This window comes from Podarcis cretensis (assembly GCF_951804945.1).
Source record: "Podarcis cretensis genome assembly, chromosome: 4".
NCBI lineage: Eukaryota > Metazoa > Chordata > Lepidosauria > Squamata > Lacertidae > Podarcis > Podarcis cretensis.
The window spans coordinates 98,127,476-98,147,361 of record NC_137173.1 but is presented as its reverse complement, the minus strand read 5'-3'; the positions used below and the strand labels follow the sequence as shown (position 1 = coordinate 98,147,361).

At 42.7% G+C, this 19,886-nt stretch overlaps 1 protein-coding gene across 4 annotated transcripts in view; it reads right to left on the bottom strand.

Annotated features, from left to right (window-relative positions):
- The window catches only part of KLF12 (KLF transcription factor 12), a 235,750-nt gene that overhangs the window by 51,895 nt on the left and 163,969 nt on the right, over positions 1–19,886 (bottom strand). For 3 of the 4 annotated variants that reach the window (XM_079972930.1, XM_079972931.1, XM_079972932.1), the window contains exon 5: positions 13,825–13,884. The exons of the other annotated variant lie outside the window; for it this stretch is intronic. In XM_079972930.1, the coding sequence (XP_079829056.1) occupies positions 13,825–13,884 (60 nt within the window). The remainder of the gene's footprint in view (positions 1–13,824; positions 13,885–19,886) is intronic. 4 annotated transcript variants of the gene reach the window in all.

The following is a 19,886-nucleotide window of genomic DNA, read 5'->3' as shown; positions in this document are numbered from 1 at the left end:
TTTCAAGTACATTATATATTTATTCCATTCCTTGTTGAAGTTTTGATCATCCTGATTTCTGATTTCCCTGGTTAATCTTGTCATCTCTGCATAGTCCAATAATTTCATCTGCCAGTCCACCCTAATAGGTATCTTGCTGTCTTTCCATCTCTGGGCAAGAAGCGTCTTGCAGCTTACTAACCATGGCTTACTAACCATGGTTTATCTGAAGGAGACAAACCATTGAGCCTGGCTTCAGATGACACACTAAGCTAAACCACGGCTTAACTCTCAGCCGTACCATGGGGCTGGAAGAAGGGCAAAAAGGCTATGACTGCTATTCTGGGAACCCTCACACTAATCCATGGTTTGGCTTGGTGTTACATGCAAACCAGGTAAATGAATCAGTGTTCTCCAAAATAACCTTGGATTTTACTGCTTGATGGGCCAATCTAAGGCCATGTTTGGAGTGAAGGGATGGGACTTCATTTCCCCATGCCACCATTAGCACATGCATAGCTGGCTATACTGAAAATCCTATACTTTTAATTCCAGACCTGGAAGCAGGAGATGAAGTGTGGCAAACATTTTATATATGGCCTAGAGATTGTCCCTAATGAACGTCATGGTTTTCCTTCTTTGCCCTCACAGGGCTGAAACCTCGTTCGTTCATAATTTCTGCCATTTAATTCCATTTAATTCTCACGATGGTTCCACAGTGGCTTGTACCCAAAACAATGTGGATTAATTGACTTTCTTTTGAGGGCAAAGAGAAAGTAAAATGGTGCAGAGAAGAGACTGAATGGAGGGGAGCAAAATTAAGGCCATTAGTTTGGTGAGGTATTGAGGGTGTGCAAGATATTTGGTGCACCTCTGTTTAACGTATCTTATTTGAAGAGCTCCCATTCATACAAAGAAAACAATAAGGAACAAGCGGTCAGTTTTTGTGACCTTTGTTTGCTCAGATTTACAATCACTACTTGCAACCCCAGAAATTCTTATCGTATTGCCCGCTAGTCTCTCTGTTGCCAACTGCCCTGACAAAGAAATCTCATTCCACAACTGTTCTTTATATCCTAATCAGTGATGTTGCACTTCACCGCTTCTAATAACTGCTCTAATATTTCCACTCAAAATTCTACCTAATTATATATTGCGACTGTGTTCTCAACACAAGCCATTTGATACAGATTAACCCGCTGGGATGAATACTTTACAGAAGCTACCTTTAAATGCCTTTTCAAAGTAAATGCCTTTTCAAAGTAAAATGATACCAGTTTGAAACAGATTTAAGGTTAACTTTTCAACTAAATGTGTAGCAAACACATAAATAACCGGGGTTTCGCTTGGGGCAGGGAGGGAAACTCTGGGGAGGGGCAGTGAAATGGAATGGCTGAAAGTTTGAAAAGAAGCCCTCCACAGCAGAGGCCATATTGACTTTTCCAATTTTCAAATTCCCAAAATGAGGGGTGGTAGAAAGTTGTAACACAACTTGGGAATTCAAAAGATATTTTGGTTGAATTAATAAAATTTAGTGGTAAATAAAATGTGTGTAAAATTGCATAGAGATAATTAAAAATGATTGCCAAGTACTTGCAGTTATATTATGTATTAATATTATCACCTGTATTGATATATTATACATATTTTATATGTGCTGACACTCTCAGAAGGTAAAATTAAAAGCCTTTGGTTTTCTGAGAGCAGTTTATTTGAGGCTTAATCAAACGTAGACTTGTCAAGCTAAATGTTGTCCAATCACAAAAATAATAGCAGATCTGATTCCCCACCCTGCAAAATATGTATTTTAAGACCCCCTCATTGAAGAAATCTGCAAAAATTAAGTTTCACCCTGTAGTCCATATGGCAATGGTATTCTTTCCAATGCCACTTTGAGTCCTTCTCTGCTTTCGCTTATGCAATCAAAAACATACCGCACATGCACAACAGGGGAGAGTCCGCCAACTTAGAGTCTACCTATAGAAATTTCAGCAGGGTGGTGGTTACATTGGGGGGAGAGTTCCTGGCCCATCCAGCACACCACTAGTGAAGACTGTTAATGACACTGGAGCCAGCCACCACTTTTGTTTTGATGCCCACCAGAGGTTTTTTTATGAATCTCCTGTTTTGGATGAGGGCTGCAAAATGTATCTGCCCTAACCCACATTCCAAATGTCAACAGCTCCCCTAGTGTGTCTTAGCATTCCATGCCAGTGAATAATTATGGGGCTGTTTTGAGCCCTCACCCCCAATGTGAGGTGTCTTGGTCTTCAGATATTTTTAAGTGTACCTCAGGTTAACCCAGTGTTTTCTGGTGCTTTTCTCTCATGCATCAGTGGTGTGGTTATGGTCTGTATACACGGGAAGACTCAAATCGGTATTACCATGTAAGTGATTCATATCGCTATACCCCATTTTTTGAAAAAAATGAAGCGACTCATTTAAATATGGACATCCTTGGATTCTCTCACAATTCCTGCCGATTCCCCAAGAATACTCTCATCACGTGAGAGTTTTTAAGAAGGGAGGAAATAGGAACATTGCCTACCTATGGGTGAAAGTGGGGGGGGGGGGAGCTCTGATCAGTGTTCAGCATCAATAAAACGACACTGAAGTCATTGATTCCAACATGCAAAGCAGTGTCCTTAATTTCAAGGTGCAAGTTTGTTGAGCCCAAGAGTTATATACTGAAATCCAGAAGATGGTTTCAGTATGTTTTGTCAGCATCGCCCTTGAGCCAGTGTCACCAACTGGACTCATGCACTTCAACCCCGACTGGGCTAGGCGAGCTGGGTAGCACTTCCAGAGACCACCTCCTGGACAGGAGCAGGTCAAAGTGCTGTGGACTCACAGCTTAGAGTTGTGAGCACCGGATTCACTTCCACAATATAGTCGCCGCACAGCAGAGTATAGCAGAGTCTGGCAGTGTATAAACGACTCGGAGAGCAGCTTTGTAGAATATCTTCTTTTATTCTATAACTACAACTATGATACAAAACTATATACAGAGCTAAATAGGTCTAAGCATAAATGAATGCTACACTGAGTGTCTGCAGCTGCTCTTAGCAGCAACCTTATCTCTACACACGATCTCTAACACTCAGTCTCTCTCTCTCTCCGACACACTGACTGACTGACTGACTTGGTGCTGGAGCTGAATAAGTAGAAGGCAGAACACTGCTTCTCCTCTCTGGAGAATCAGCAGACTCGTCAGGAGATTCTTGGAAATGGGAGGGGTGAAATCTCCTCATGTTTTCCTATCTGCAGTTGAATGCCAGGCCACTTCAATTCTGTAAATTAAGAGCAAGGAATCTGGGCAGTTATCACTCACTAAACTACTGCTCTCTTGCAGGTTTTACTCAGTGACTATATAAATTTGTGCACATTACAAAAACAAATGTCATGATGACAGATGGGATAGGAATGTTCCTCTAGACCAGCGTCATTTGCTGTTCCCATTTATACAACCAATTCACCTATTTACCCCACCACAAAAGACACAAAAAATGTGCACACAGTACTCATTGCCCCCTTATCACACAGTTGCTCATATGCACAGTCACACAGACACACATGTATTTACTAATTCCATTCATGCTGATCTCACTCATACGCACATGTGTGACATACACACACATATAAAAGCACTGCAGAATTGTAAAACTAGCTTCTAGGCTCAACATTTGTTTTAAAATATGTGTTCATCTCTTGAGTAAGCTAAGTCGTAAGAGATAGGGAAGTGGGAAAATATAGCCGGTCAGGTGGATCAGTGTTGAACTGCTGAACAGGGACCCGTATCTCTAGCCATGAGGCTAGATATTCTGAAGTATTTGTTCTTCATTCTAATATTAGATGAGCACATGTAGTTAGTGAGAGCCAGATAACTAGCCAAGGCCCTGAATTAAAACACCCCAGCAACAAAACAAATGAATTGGCCTGAAATGAATTGTTTCATAGTATTAAACCAATTTTAATAATGTGATTTGAGCCCGAGTACTCTCTGCAATTCCTTTTTTTCCTCCTTTTTAAATATCCATAATGGGTAATTGAGCAGATGCTATTCTGCAGCAGCTAATAGAATTTGGTTCCACCTCCTTAAAAGGACCAACTACCGTTTCCCTTGAAGACCGCAGTGCATCTCTGCACTTCAACAGTTTGCCCTCTCCCTGCCATTCCCTTTATCTATATTCTTCTCCAGTGGCTGTTTGGTGTCTGCTGCAGCTGAGCTGCTCTGCACAGATTTTCTTCTCAGTATGTGGGGAGGGGGGGGGGCTGTGTGTGTTAATTATGCAGAGAGATGGAGACGAGCCAGACAGCCCCTCTGGTGAACTGTCTCATGCATGCGTGGCCTACTTCCTGCTGTTCTGCTGCTAGGGGGGTCACCTGTTGGTTTTGGCATCTGTTCAAACTGAGGCCTAACGGAAATGACAGAATCAGCTAGAAATGAGAGAGCCAGCCTCAACTCCAGCTACACCCCACCACCAAAACGTGCGCGTGCCAAGGGAAGCGCAAAAACAGATGATTGCTGAGTGACCGAGCCATTTCGTGCAGGAGCTAAAAAGGGAGGAAATGGCAGAGAGAAATGAAACGTTTGCAAGAGACTTTAGTCTTTGCCTGAGAGACGCAAGTAGCAGCATGGCCTCCCCATCTCCACAATGGCTGAGAGGGTTAATTCTCAACCATCACTGCCACCCTCTCATGCAAATCCTTCCAGGAGTCACCCATCCACACATACACACATAGGCTTTCTCGCCTTGCTGTCTGAGGGAATAACATCCTAGCTGCCCCAGGAAACCAGCTGCACAACTAATAAGGACTTACTACTGCCATGGTGGAAGGATAAGGAAAACTTAGTTCTCCTGAAATGTCCTCATCGTTTCACCTATTCAGAGGTGCAGGAACCCTGTCACCCTGGTTGGCAGAGATCTGGGTCGCCCCACTTGGCACAGAAAGGCAATTACTAAGGACAAGCCGGCGATTATACGCTTTAACTCTGAAAGCCAAGAACGGCAAGTTCCCCAGGATCTGCTCATTAGCCGAAGGTATGAAAACAACCCCGTCGTAATTTTCAGTGCAATTTCTCCGATCCGCTGAGACACATTTGGGCAGAACAATCAATGCAAACTTTCTGGTGTGGTTTAAGGCATTTTCAAAAAGGGCTCCTGCACAGTCGACGGTATTTCCCACCCAACACGCCTACATCAGCTTACTAAAAAAAAGCCACAGGAAGATGCCAAAATGAACGCTTACTAAAATAATAGGAAAAGGCCAAAATTACTTCTCAAAACAGAAGGTTCTTCTTTCTCTGCAGCAACAGAACGGTGCCCTCGAGGCTGCTTCTTTCAGTGAAAATGCTTTATGAATATTCAATGACTATTCGGTCCCAAGTTTTCGCACTGGGAGCCAATGTAGGTCTTTCTAGACCGGTGTTATGTGGTCCCAGTAGCTGCTCCCAGTCACCAGTCTAGCTGCCACATTCTGGATTAGTTGCAGTTTCCGGGTCACCTTCGAAGGCAGCCCCACGTAGAGCGCGTTGCAGTAGTCCAAGTGGGAGATAACCAGAGCATGCACCACTCTTGTGAGACACTCTGCGGGCAGATAGGGTCTCAGCCTGCGTACCAGATGGAGCTGGTAGACAGCTGCCCTGGACACAGAATTGACCTGTGCCTCCACGGACAGTTGTGAGTCAAAAATGACTCCCAGGCTGCTTACCTGGTCCTTCAGGGGCACAGTTGCCCCATTCAGGACCAGGGAGTCCTCCATACCTGCCCGCCTCCTGTCCCCCCAAAACAGTACTTCTGTCTTGTCAGGATTCAACCTCAAGGCTTTACCTTAAGAAGCAGTCTAAAAATGCTTTAATAACTAAATTAAATGAAGGGAACCCTCAATTTCCCTAGGCCTAGAACACAAGTTAAGAACCATTGATCCAGATGATAGATAAATTAGGCAAGCACAGTGCTGTTGCCAAAGATGACGCAGAATATTGGCTTTACTTTAGTGTGGTTTCCTCATTTAAATTCCTAGCTCTCTGCAGGCCCTGGGGGCGGGACCTGTAGCAGACCTCACGGTAGGGCTGTACCGCTTACCTGACTGCCCTTTGGCCTGGTTGTTGCTGCATACTGGGATGGAAAGTTGGAGAGGGTGGTGTGATGCTAATACGCCAGCTGACCCAACCTGGTGCTTTCTCAAGTGGATGGTATCAGGAACAGATAATCCTCGCCATGTATCAGGGAATGGGGAGGGACTTATGCGGCAAGGTAAACAGGACCCAAGGGACGCAGGTAGCGCTCTGGGTTAAACCACAGAGCCTAGGACTTGCCGATCAGAAGGTCGGCGGTTTGAATCCCCGTGACGGGGTGAGCTCCCGTTGCTTGGTCCCTGCTCCTGCCAACCTAGCAGTTCGAAAGCACGTCAAAGTGCAAGTAGATAAATAGGTAAGGTAAACGGCGTTTCCGTGCGCTGCTCTGGTTTGCCAGAAGCGGCTTAGTCATGCTGGCCACATGACCCAGAAGCTGTACGCCGGCTTCCTCGGCCAATAAAGCGAAATGAGTGCCGTAACCCCAGAGTCAGCCATGACTGGACCTAATGGTCAGGGGTCCCTTTACCTTTAAACAGGACCCAAACCGTAGAACAACACAGGAACAAAACCACTGGGGACAACAAAACCAGCTCTTCTGCCAGCCATGATTACATCTGCTAGCATGCTGATTTATACTTCCTCCTTTCCCAAGACTGCCTTGATCCCATTTGTTTCTTTTAACATTCACCAACCACACCTTGAGCCAAAAGGTTTTAGGAGGTAGCATTAAATCTTAAGATCAAACTTGCACATCTGCCTGGAAATAACATTTTTTCCAGTTTAAATTTAGCCAGCAAAGCAAAAGCGAGACCATGTTTTTGCAGCTAAATAGCAAGTGGGAGCCTTCAGGATCGTCAAGGTGATGGTGTTGCCTTTGGGGAACTGATAATGCTTTAAAGACTATCGTTGCCTGTTGGGACGTTTACTGGTTCCCCCACTACTCGAAAAATATCCTGAGTTTCCCATACTCTCTCCTCACGGGAAAACATTTCCTGTAAAAGGATGCTTCTGCCTACTTCTCAGAAAAGTGGGGAGTACAAAACAATATTCTAAATTTAAAGTGGGATGGGTTTAGTAAATTAATACGCTAATATAGATGTAACTTACTGGGTGATTTTGATAGATGTATGTTTGCTGATATTGCCTGTAATGGTAGGGCAATTTTTAAATTTGATTTTAATAATACATGGAGCCACCAATTATGTTTGAGAATGTTTGGTCATGTTTGACCATTTGTGATTTAATTATTGGATTCTGGAATGGCCAATTGGCTGGGCAATAAACTTGAGAATAGTACAATGAAGCTCGCACTGGCAAATCGCAGAGCACAAAACAATGAGCTAAATATAAGGGCCGAACCATCCATTACATGCAAACATGTGTAATAGAACCCCAATAGCGGTTTCTTTCATTTGTTTCTTAAAAAGAGAAGCTTTCGATGTGGGTCCTTTGAAATAAACAAGTCGCAGCTTAACTCTTTCTCTGTCTTCTTTTTCACTGCTCCAAATTAACACAAAGTTTCCTTACTTCCCTCCCACTTCTTGTTTCCAAAAATGTGTTAATTCCTGCAAATGGCCTGCAGTTTCTCAGCTCCAAATCGCTACCTCCCCAAATCGCTTTTCTCCTTAAAATAAATGGTCAGTGAGGTTTCAGTTAAGACAGGTCTGTGTACAACATGCAGTCAGACCTCCTGGGGAATTTGTGGAGTTCTGAGCTCAATCACAGCAGAATCGAGAGTCTCATCTACAATATTGCACCGCTTGCCTAGACATACACACATCTATAGGTCCTGCCCGTTAAGTTGCTAAAACCAGCACACTTTTCAGTTACAAAGTCCTGCTCATTAATCAGGGGTGACTAAGTATCCTTCTTTGATTAGTTGCCGTTACCGATAATGAAATCCAATACGCAGTTACACATAATGAAATCCTTTTAATCTCTTATTCCAGCAGAGTAAGTCAAACACTGGTGTTAAGTATCCAAGATAGTGCAATCAATCCTGATTAAGCCCTCATATTCCTGGATCTCTTTATGCTTAAAACGAGTCAATTCAGGTCTTTTTCAGTGCACAATTGCACGATTCGTCTTGCTTTGTTGCTATCTCTTTCCTATCCAGCAACAGGTTCTTTGGAGTCTTTTGCAAGGGGGGGGGGGACATGTTTCAAATCAAGCATGTAAATACGTTTTATTCCTTGATGCTTGTTCATGCAGCATCATTAATCCTCAGCATGAAATCAATAGGCTTAAAATGCTTAATCACATCAAAATGCAACGTACAAATCCACACCGATGATTTTTTGTGTAGTAGGGATGGAGATAAACAGCATTCCTAGGAAGCCTGTCTTCTCATCAGAAAAAAAATATACTCAAGGCTATATGAAGAATGTAAATAGATTCTCTTTCTCACATTCATTCTGTAGCATTATCTGTTAAGGCCGGCTCCAGAGACACAACACAACCCTTAAAAAATGGCTGCATTTTCACTGTGGGTGTATTTGTGTAGAATATTGCTTTGGCTCTACCATCAGAGAACTCTTTCATCTAGGGATGTCCAACATCTGTAGTCTTGGGGACCACTGCACTTTCCAGACAAAAATTCAAGATGAGGGGGTTGAGAGGTATATTTTGACAATCTTATGTATGCTTAGTCAGATGCAAGTGCCATTTCATTTAATAGTATTTACTCTCGGGCAAGTGTAAAAGGATTGCTTTTGACTGATTTTACATATAGAATTATTTTCAATTGTCTGCATGTACAGAATTGTTTTTACATATGGAACTGTTTTCCGTAGTTTTTATCGTTGATGTTTCTGTTACGAAAAGGCTTTGAGAAATCTTATGGGAAGTGATTCATAAATGGAATCAAATAAATAAATAAATACATTCAATATTGATTAATTGGTTAGATTCATTTTCAAAAAGCATGTCGATACAGTCAGACTGAATGTTAAGTACAATGTCTATGCAATTAAAAGCATGGATGAACATGAATGAGTGGATGCAGGGAGGGGGAAGGAAACGCAGCCAGATGGGCAGGGTAGAAATAGTTAATAATAATAATAATAATAATAATAATAATAATAATTTAACAAGGGTGTTGAAAAAGGTAAGCATTATCAGTGTGAACAAAAGCAGAATATATATGTATATATATATATATATATATATATATGAATGAGACAAAATGCAAGTAATTTCACCTTAGACTTAGAAAATAGTATTTAACAAGATCATTCAAGCCAAGCAATGCATCCAACCCACAACCATTTCCCCCTTACATGAAACCCCAAAGGCTGTTCCACAGCTGCCAGTCAGAGAGTAAGCCAAGCTGTGATCTAAGAAGGCAACAACAGGCCCTCATGTCAACGTGCAAAAGCTACATTCTAGAATTTGGCACCTGGATTTTCCAGCTGCCAAGCACAACCCATCTGGCAAAAGGGAGCTTGCTGTGTGGCCAAAGGAGAATCAGAAAGAAAAGGAGGCTGAAAGAGCCAAATGAATGCCAGGCAGAGAGCAGAAAGGGCGAAGGAGAAATATGAACTTGGTGACATTTATAAAGCATTGATTGGGGATTTATTATCATACATTAAAAAAAAAATCAACCCTAGTGTGGGTCTCTGCAGATAGGAGCAACCTTGCTTCTCAAAAGCTAGAGGTTCGTTGATTTATTCAGAAACATGTAGGAAACTCTCTAAGCTGTGCACAGAATGTAATTATACAAAAAACCAGCAAAGCTGTTAAAAAACAAGTGTACATAAAAACACAGATAAAATCAGCAAAACAAATAACTAAATTTAAGGTTGCTGAAATAAAAAGTCCTGAGCATGTGTCTCAAACAATATCACAAGGACACCTGCCTAAGCTCTTCATCCCAGATTGCTACTCTTTACTTTCTTCCATAAATCAATATTTGACATTTGACATTCTTATGGAGGATAGTGATCTACTACACTTGGAAATGATACTTGTGGTTAGGGCAAAATCCGCCCATCGCCCCTGACACTGGGAGACCCAGCCAGTCTTTACTGACAGGCATGTGTGCAACGTATGGCTACACATTGCCGTCCCTGAGGGTCCTTGCAATGCAATTCCTGCTCATGAAACCCTTCTCCATAATGACAAACGTTAGTAATAAATCAGTAGTCCACATCTAACCATACAACTCTGCAAATCACTTACTTTGCTGCCCTACTTGGTGAACTGTTCCCTCTCCTTTAAAAATAAGAATAATTCTCTAACATATTCATTTAGCTTCATCTAATATTGCTCTGGAAGGGCATCGAAGCTGCATGGTCAAAAAGAAAGGAGAAACTATATTTCAGAAGTCATGGGAACATGTAAAGAACATGTTCCAGGTACATCTGTAGCAGTTCTAACCACCCTGTTGTTCATTCTCCACTAAAGGATGGCTACTGTACATTAGACATGGCATCAGAAAGACATGCTACACCCATGAGCATAATTCTAGTTTTAGCTACATTAAGTTTTTGCAAGTCTGACCCCAAAAATGATGAAGCAGAAGACGTTAAGAAAGAATAGGGCAGACCAGCGTTTTAAGGAGAGCAAAACAAAACTGTACTTTCAGCACACTGAAAGTAACGGATTCTCCAAGATGACTCACACAGAATGGGTAGGGTCAACAACTTCTCTATCAAGACCCACTGAAAACTCTCTGACAGGAGCACAGCACCACTGAACACATCTGCCAGTTTTCATGTGATCCATCCATATCAAAGCACCTGATATATTAGGTATTAGCAGAGCACCCATTACTTGAAGGATGACAACTAACCACATCCAAGCAAAGCAACATAAAATGTCCTTTCACTTTTTCCCTAGCAGTATGGACCTTGCAACTAGCTCTTAACGAGGCCAAATATTTGCTTATTCTCTGCTGAAAGCATGTACGTGTCAGTCTGCAGAGAAGAGCTGATGGATGGACTCTTCACTTAGTCTTCTGTCTGCTACTTTCTCCCTGCGACATCTTTCAGCTGCTTTTCTCCACTCAACATGGTGAACACACACATGACAACAGAATTGGGGGGGGGGTGTCCCACCAGGGAGAAGAGTTAAACACTTGCTGTTTTTCTTCTACAGATCCCTTCTTCGCATATGTGGCTCTGACGTTCTGCCACTGTAGCTTGGGTCTCAAAGAGAAAACACAAATTCTCTCCCCAACCGGGGGAAAAGATGTATGCATGCATGTGTACACATCAGAGAGCTATATAGATTTAGATAGATAAGATAGATTTATGTGTGTGTGGATGAGAGAGAGACTAGAACTTCTAAGCATGCTTCAATAATACATCCTTGTGGCCAGCTATGACAGACTAACATGGATGGTGAACCAACAAAATTTCACTGTCTCAATTCTCACGTTTCTACTCTAATGTGGGCTGGAAGTTTATACATACAGCTGTTCCTCTTTGACCTGGATTTAAACTGAACTTTCACTGGACCTTAACATGACAGTCAATACTGCAGTCAGCACATTGTCATTTAAAGCATCAAAAGGCAAGAAACATGTCAACAGTTACAGGCATCTGCAGCCACCTGAAGTTATGTTGCTGCTTGCAACACTCCAAGCTACTGAAGTACGAAAGCACCAAACACCAAAACTGACACTTGGCTTCAGTGTATGCCAGTAAGCACCTGCAATTGTCTGTATGCTGTCCGCATGTGTGGCCAGGTTCTGTTGCAATCTCTGCAGCTGTTGAAATTGCAAGGTTGGATTCCTAAGGACCATGCAAGTCCTTGCACCTCAGTGGCCACAAATGGATTAAACAGGCTTAAGTAGAAGAGCAGTTCTACAAGGTCAAAGCACGATGCCAGCCAGACTGAAATAATTCACCTATGTCGGGCATAGGCAGACTTGGCCCTCCAGATGTTTTGGGACTACAACTCCCATGATCCCAAGCTAACAGGACCAGTGGTCAGGGATGATGGGAATGGTAGTCCCAAAACATCTGGAGGGCCAAGTTTGCCTATGTGGTGTTCTACACAGCAGGCTTCACTTTTAAAACTGAGCTTGTGTACTGCCACTGCTTGTGTAACATTAGGTGCTGGTCTGGCTTTCTAGCACGATACGAATAGCAGCTAGGGTCCAGATTCAGCACCAACACTGCAGCACTTTTGGGTCTTTCTCATCTCCTGGGAAGTCAAGCACATATGATGACATCAGTTTCAATGAATACAGAGTAAAGGTTAAGGGGCACAGATTCACGGGGTACAACATCTGGCGAAGGCCCACACTTCATACTTTGTGCCAGGGACATTGCTGCCACCACAGGAAAGGGCCAAAGTTTGGTGGCAGAGTGGCAGAGCACACATGCTCTGCATGTGAAAGGACCCGGGCTCAACCTCTGGCGTCCCCAGGCAGGACTGAGAAAGCCTCATCTCTGAAACCCGGAAGAACTGCTTCCAGTCAATGGAGACCAGGAGTGGGGAACCTGTGTTGCTCCAGAGGTTGTTGGAAGTCCAACTCCCATTATCCTTGACCACTGGCCACGTTGGCAATGGTTGATGGGACCTGGAGTCCAACCTCATCTGGAGGTCGACAAGCAAGTCATCCATTGTGTAGACCAGGGGTTGTCAATCTGGTCTCTACTGCCCACTAGTGGGCGTTTCAGGATTCTAGGTGGGCGGTAGGGGGTTCTACGACACAAGCTGAATCCTCCTTCCATCGAGCACTGGCGGGCGGTAAGGAAATTTTACCATCAAGAAAGATGCATTAGTGGGTGGTAGGTATAAAAAGGTTGACTGCCCCTGGTGTAGACAGACTGATGGAGCAAGGCTCTGGCAGACAGCTTCCTTTGTTCCAAGAAGACAAACGGTGGGTTCTATTCTGGATAGGGATTCATTCATGTGAAGCAGCTCCTGTGTGGTTTATACTGGTTCCTACCATCCCAACAATGTCATCCCAAAACAAAGGCTTTTGCTGGCATGGTGGAAACCAGCCCAATCCCTGCTGGACATGCTTCACACAACTGCCTTCCCATGCGGACAGAAATACATAGTATTTGCTTTCTCAATGGCAATCATGTACGATGTGCGAAGCAGCCCTCTGGTGGGCAGATGAAGTGCAAATGGAAGAATTATAAGTGTTGTGAACCTGGTGATAAAAATACTGAATGTGAGCTGACTGGCAAGCAAGGCGCCCTTCTCTAATCTACTTGTGTTCAGTGTCCACAGATGCAGAGTTTGGCCACCTATCGGGACGGCAGCAATTTTGACACATCAGGCCTGCCGAACTTGCTACCCTCCGAGATGAATGTTGTCCCCCAGGTGCTTAATAGGGCGGACCCCCCCCCCCCCCCGTTTCTGCAGTCTCAGGCAGGCTGTAAGAATTGGGTATTTACCATGCTTTTGACTAGGTGAATCCCAAGGCTGGTGCTACATTTTGTTCATCTAAAGCAGGGCTAGCCAAAATGGTGGCTCCTAAACGTTCTTGGATGCTCTCACCACACCTGATCAGTGGCCAGGCTGGCTGGGGAAGTGTAGTCCAACAATATCGGGAGGATATAATGTTGGGTCCCTTAGAGATTTTTGGATACCAGTGGCTCCCACACCCGCTTTCTAGTGAAGAGGGAAGCAATGGAGCAAAATACAGAAGTACTGACTTTGCACCTTCCCTCCAGAAATCCTTTGTTTTATTTTGCAGTGGCCAGCCACATGACAGAGGGAAATAAAACAGAAGCAAACTGCTTCCCAGAAATTTCAAGTACACAATATCAACATTATATAATGCACAATAAAATACTTCATACCTGGAGTTGAAAAAACGAAAAGTGTTAACAGCTGACCTGGCACAGCCCCACATGCTCTCTCTGGAAATTGAACACAGACAATTAGCAATTTTAAGATACCCCAAAGAACGTCAGAGGGGGGTAGACAACAGGGAGGGGAACGTACAGGGGGGAAAAAACCACAGCCCCAACAACAAGCACAGACAGCCTACACCAAAGATTTTGTGTTCTTCCAGCTGAAATTCACCTGGAGCAGCATTGAAACAGTGATGGATTTAATCTTACAGGGACAGAGTCCATCACTGGGTAATTTAAAGTGTTTTTAAAAAATGATAGCTATGACTTCTTTTTCAATGGAAACATCTGACATTTATTTCAACTACATTTGCTGTTAGGATTTAGGGCTGTCGTCAGCTAAGTCCTACTTAGAGTAGACCCACTCCATTTAATCTGCTAGGAGCAGGAGTACACTTCGAACCAGATAACCAAAATTAGGAATATAAGGGCACACTTCCTGCAAGGTCAGTGTAAGTCCCACCTTTTTCTCTTAGTGCTCCACTGTGCTCCAGCTATTCCAGAGAATGGAAGGTTGTCTTGCTTCCAGTTCCATTCCAGCCCAAAGCTCTTGTGAGGAGTTTACTTGAGCTTGAAGCTCAAGGTAAATTATGAGCTGGGACCTGGGATGGGTGAAAAACAGGAAGCATGCCAGCTTCTCATTCTGGGTAGTGGCCAGAATCCGACTCTGCATGCTTGCCAAGGAGGTATTCTGGGGAGGCCCTGCGACCTAGTTTAAAAAAATTATTTCTCAGGTTGACAGAGTTTATGCAGAAATTCACAGATTCAGAATTTCAGCAGCTCTGAGGGAAAAGGCAGAAATAATGAAGCATAATGACAGGCACTTTATGAATAATGATAAAATGATATCGGCACTGAAGTGAAATACCGGACCACCATTTGCTTTTTGACACACCGATGAAAATGCTAGGAGTAAAGCATTTTAATTGAGAATTTAAATGTAGCGATTTCACAGAAAACAGTAGTCTAAGGCGTACAAGTTTCAACAATAAGTATTTCAGAACAAGGCTCCTGCATTGACGAAGTAATCTTCTTCCATCTTAATTGTATGAAACGTCCCTTCCAACTATGATTCTAAGGTATCTATGATTCTGGAAGAATTCTGATCATCTGCATTATTGGCTAGGAAATGGGATTCATTCAATGGCAAAAACAAACAGTTATACCATTTAAAACAGTAGCAGCAGCAGCAACAACAACAACTTGCAACTGGTCTGCAAAACCTCATGCCTATCTGCTTGGAATATTCCATGATATTTTTCTGAAGGAGGCATGCATTAAGCCACTGGAAACTACATGGGAGATTTTGAAGATATTATAGAAATAGGGCAGCACGGGGGTAGGCTTGCCATATGTCAGGGAAATGTCCTGGTTTTTGGGTGTAAAAATGGCGTCAGGGAAAACCCGAATGTATGGCAATGCGATGAAAAAAGCAACGGAAACAGCGTAATTTTACATTTTGAAATATGGCAACCCTACATGGAGGCTATTACGCTGCATGAATTCTAATGTACTGAACAATGAAAAACACAAAAGGTGCTATGGATTAAGAACTGCAACTTGATGAAAATTTGCTTGGGAGTATGTCCCAAGAATGGGCGACATACTTCTAAACTAGTGCTTTCCAAATTTCTGAGAGCTTAGGTGCACACATTTTTATTTAAAATTGGAGGCACCTGAGTATATCCCCCCCCCCCAAGTTTAGTTTTAGAAGATATAAAAGAGTAAGTAGCCGCACCTTCTGATTTGAAGATGGGAAGCTCACATTAGAGACATGCGAGGCCTGATTTGGACACATGTCTAAACTTGTACAGTGACGCTCGGGTTGCGAATGTGATCCATGCAGGAATCCCGTTTGCAACCTGCAGCGCCACGTCTGTGCATGCACGGGTTGCGAGTCGATGCTTCCGCGCATGCGCATAGCGCAATTTAGCGCTGTGCATGTGCAAGCACCAAAACCCGGAAGTAACCCGTTCCAGTACTTCCGGGTTCTGCGCGGTGCGCCACCCCGAAATCACACAACCCAAAGCATCTGTAACCCGAGTTATGACTACGCTCCCTGCGCCACTCAAAATCCTCTCCAACAGCTGTTAGAAACTGGAAGCTTTATTATTATTATTATTCTTAATCTCCTCTGAAATAACTACAGTTTTGTGTGACTGCTGAATACGAAACTGTGGTAATTCTAAATGGCAGTAGGTCAAAACGGAAGTGAACATTTCTGATTTCATCTTCACGGCTGTTCTGAAGGAGGGAAGGGAGGAGCAACAGTAAATCGTGGAATAGCATAATGTCCGAATGCAACCACTCATAAAAACAAGCGACAGGCTTCTCTGATAGCGGGTAATATGTGGCTGCATGAGGGCATGATCCACTCATATCTAATCCACTCATATCCACTCATATCTAATGCACCAGTGCTCCAGAATTAACTAACCCCAAAGGAGGCTGACAGGAAGCTGGGAAACCCAGTTGTAATTGGTAGTTTTACCATGAAGACTGGTGTTCTGGACAAAGAGGACCTTCTATTATTTAATGCTTTTCTTGTGGTAAACATTTTCGGTATTATTACATGGCTATAGTCTAGCTAATGTGAGATATATACAGAATGTGGGATGCAAAATAACTTCCCCCATTATTTTCACGGGAAAGGGGCAATGACTAGGGGTAGGACTAGGGATGGGCATTCATTCAAAACAAATGAAAAATCAAACTCAATGGGAAGCCTTCACTTCAAATTTCATTTGTTACAGAATGAACGCAATCACTTACTAACGGGATACAAATGGGATTTGTTTTCATTGCACTATTAAACACAGTGGAATACCTAGGCACAATACAACTGGGGAAATAAAATGGCAGGAGGAGGAAGCCCCTGAAATCAGCTCTGCTGCCACAAATGGCAACGGCAGCAGCAAAAGAAAGGAACGCCTTCCCCGTAACAGCAAGGGGGAAAGGGTCACGTAATTAATGTAAGCAACAGAAATGGGAAAGAACCATTCAATTTGATGTGATTAAGATCACCCCACCTTCCATCCAAGGTGCTGAAGGTGCCCATGGCAGACACACTCATTATTATTTTTTTAATCCTTACAAGGTAATAATAATAATAATAATAATAATAATAATAATAATAATAATAATAATATTTATTTATTTATACCCCGCCCTCCCTGGCCAGAGCCGGGCTCAGGGTGGCTAACACCAGTAAATTTACAATAAAAACATAATAGGAAAAAAAAAATCCCAATTTAAAATACAGGTTAAAATACAATTTAAAATGCAGCCTCATTTTAAAAATAGCCCATAGATCAAAACCATAAGGGGAGGGAAACATAAGGGTCAGACTGAGTCCAAACCAAAGGTCAGGCGGAACAGCTCTGTCTTGCAGGCCCTGCCGAAAGATGTCCAGTCCCGCAGGGCCCTAGTCTCTTGGGACAGAGAGTTCCACCAAGTCGGGGCCAGTACTGAAAAGGCCCTGGCCCTGGTTGAGACCAATCTAACCACCTTGCGACTTGGGACCTCCAAAGTCTTATCATTTGTGGACCTTAAGGTCCTCCGAGGGGCATACACGGAGAGGTGGTCCCATAGGTATGTGGGTCCTAGGCCTCATAGAGCTTTAAAGGTCAAAACCAGCACCTTAAACCTGACCCTGTACTCCACCCTGTACTCACGTAGGTTTAGGCTGAGAAGCAGTGATTGGCCAAGGTCACCCAAGTGACCAACATGGCTGACTGGAGATTTGAACCTGGTCTCCAATGGTCCCAGACTAATGCTCTAACCACTACAACACCCTGTCTCTAAAATGAATGGGGTTCTAACAAGTGAACAATGAAATGGACGGGGTCCTCAAAAGTTTTAAACAAACATAACTTATATAAAGTTATTTATAGGCCAGCCTTTGGGCACAGCCCACCCAAGACAACTTACATCCCATATAAACCACATTAACATTCAAAAAATAACATTTCAAATGCAGCATTACAAGCAAGTATTTAAAAACATGGGCTGGTGAAAATAAATAAAGGAGCAAAATAGAAATTTGATCCAGTCAATAATAGGATATTAAAGTAACAGCTTTCAAACAAGTGGGCTTTCAAATCCTTCTTACAATCTGGAGAGTTCATAATCTTGTGGGAAACATAGAAAGGACCCTGTCTCTTGTGCCTGTCAACTGAACTGACCTTACTGGCAAACTTATAAGCAGTTCCTCTGAGGCAGATTTTAAGGCCTGGGCAGGTTCATATGGGTACAGACGGTTCTTCAAATAACTCTATCCCAAATAAATAAGAGCTTTAAAGATCAAAACCAGCACTCTTAACTGAGCCCAGAAACATGACTGAGCCCAGTACACAATTGCTCAGTTGGTTGATTATTGCTCAATCTTAGTGGTTGTTAGGTGATGAATAGCTCTCTTCTCTTTTTTAAACTGTCATTGCTGAAATCCAAAAGGGGATTTTTGTTTTTAAGTGTCCTGTAGGAAACTCATAGGATGCAGGTCTGATCCTGAACTACAACTCCCATCACCTCCTAGCTAGAGCTCAGGGATGATGGGAGTTGTGGTCCAACAACATCTGGGGACCCACAGGTTGAGAACTGCTGGTAAGCTTCCCTGAACTCTGCTCTGAAATGTTTGGAAGAAGAGTGAGGTATAGATATTTTAAAAAATCAAAAGGCACAGATACAAAAAGCCAAAGTAAGCAAACTACAAATGATTTCAAGCAACTGCAAGCACATTTCAGTCCTACTGATTTCAACAAGAGAGTGAAGCATGCGCTTAATTCTCCCACTGAAATTAATACAATGCAAAAGCGGTTCAATTGTATCCATTTCTGTTTACTAAAAGACGAAAACAACTGTACAAGCTAATATATCTTATATATGGGATGAAAAATGAAAAGAAACAAAATATCCAGATAACTAATAATCTAACACTTAAGAGCGCTGCAAACAAGCTCATAATAATCTAGGTAGCTGTGAAAAACTGTTCCAGAAATTGAGAAAAGGCTGCCATTTCAAAACTACTGGTGAAATGCTGCCCATTTCGTGTCTTTGTTAGATTTGTTAATTTAACCTAGTATTTGAATTATTGGGGATGGGGAGCCCTTGATTTGCCCCTCCTGACCTCCCCCCATCAAAAAGAAAGCTTTCTAAAAACACTAGCTATTCTTCTAGCCCTATTGGAATTCAAGCACTGATTTTGCCTTCTCTGTTACATTCCATTTTCAGTCCCTTAAACACCCAACAAAAGAATCAGTTTTGTTAGAACAGTCCTGCCAGTTTAATTCTTATCTCTTCCTTATCCCTTCAGCTCTCCTTAATAAGTTATAGATCTTTACTGTTGTCCCCTAAACCAACCAGTTTAGGGGCTCATACTGATACATACAGGTTAGCTTTTAACCTAGCATCAGCCTGTGGAGAGAAGATTTATTCTTTTTTCCAGTGTGGGGGTGGGGTGATCAGACTGATCTGCTAAGTCCATGGTCCAGGATTGAAAAATTGATTTTAAAAATGTGAACTGATGCTCTTCCCACCTATATTTTACTGGAGTTTGGGGCAGCACATCAACCTTAATATTCTGGCTTCTTAGATATACCCCTTCACTGTTTGGGCTTGAGTAATTTTTTTTTCTTAGCTAGCCTGGAACATGTTTAGAATTTAGAATTAAATATATATTTCTAGGAAGGTTTGCTGCAAGACAGTGAATGGGATAGGGGAATTTTCAGGGAAGAAGTGGGGAGGACAAGAATCTGTACTTAGTTCATTCTGCCCTTGTCTCACGCACACAGAAACACACCAAAAATCCCACCCACAAATCTGGTTTTTGCTGGACCAAAAAAAAAAAAAAGGTGGTATTTGAGGGGATTGACAAGGAGGCAGGAAAATTCCACCCACAATTCTCTCTTACAAATCTCTAACCCTGAGTGTTATGTAACATTGGATTAACAACCCGGCATTGTAGGGCATGTCATTTTAGATGATTTTTTAAAAAAAAAAAATTATTCAGC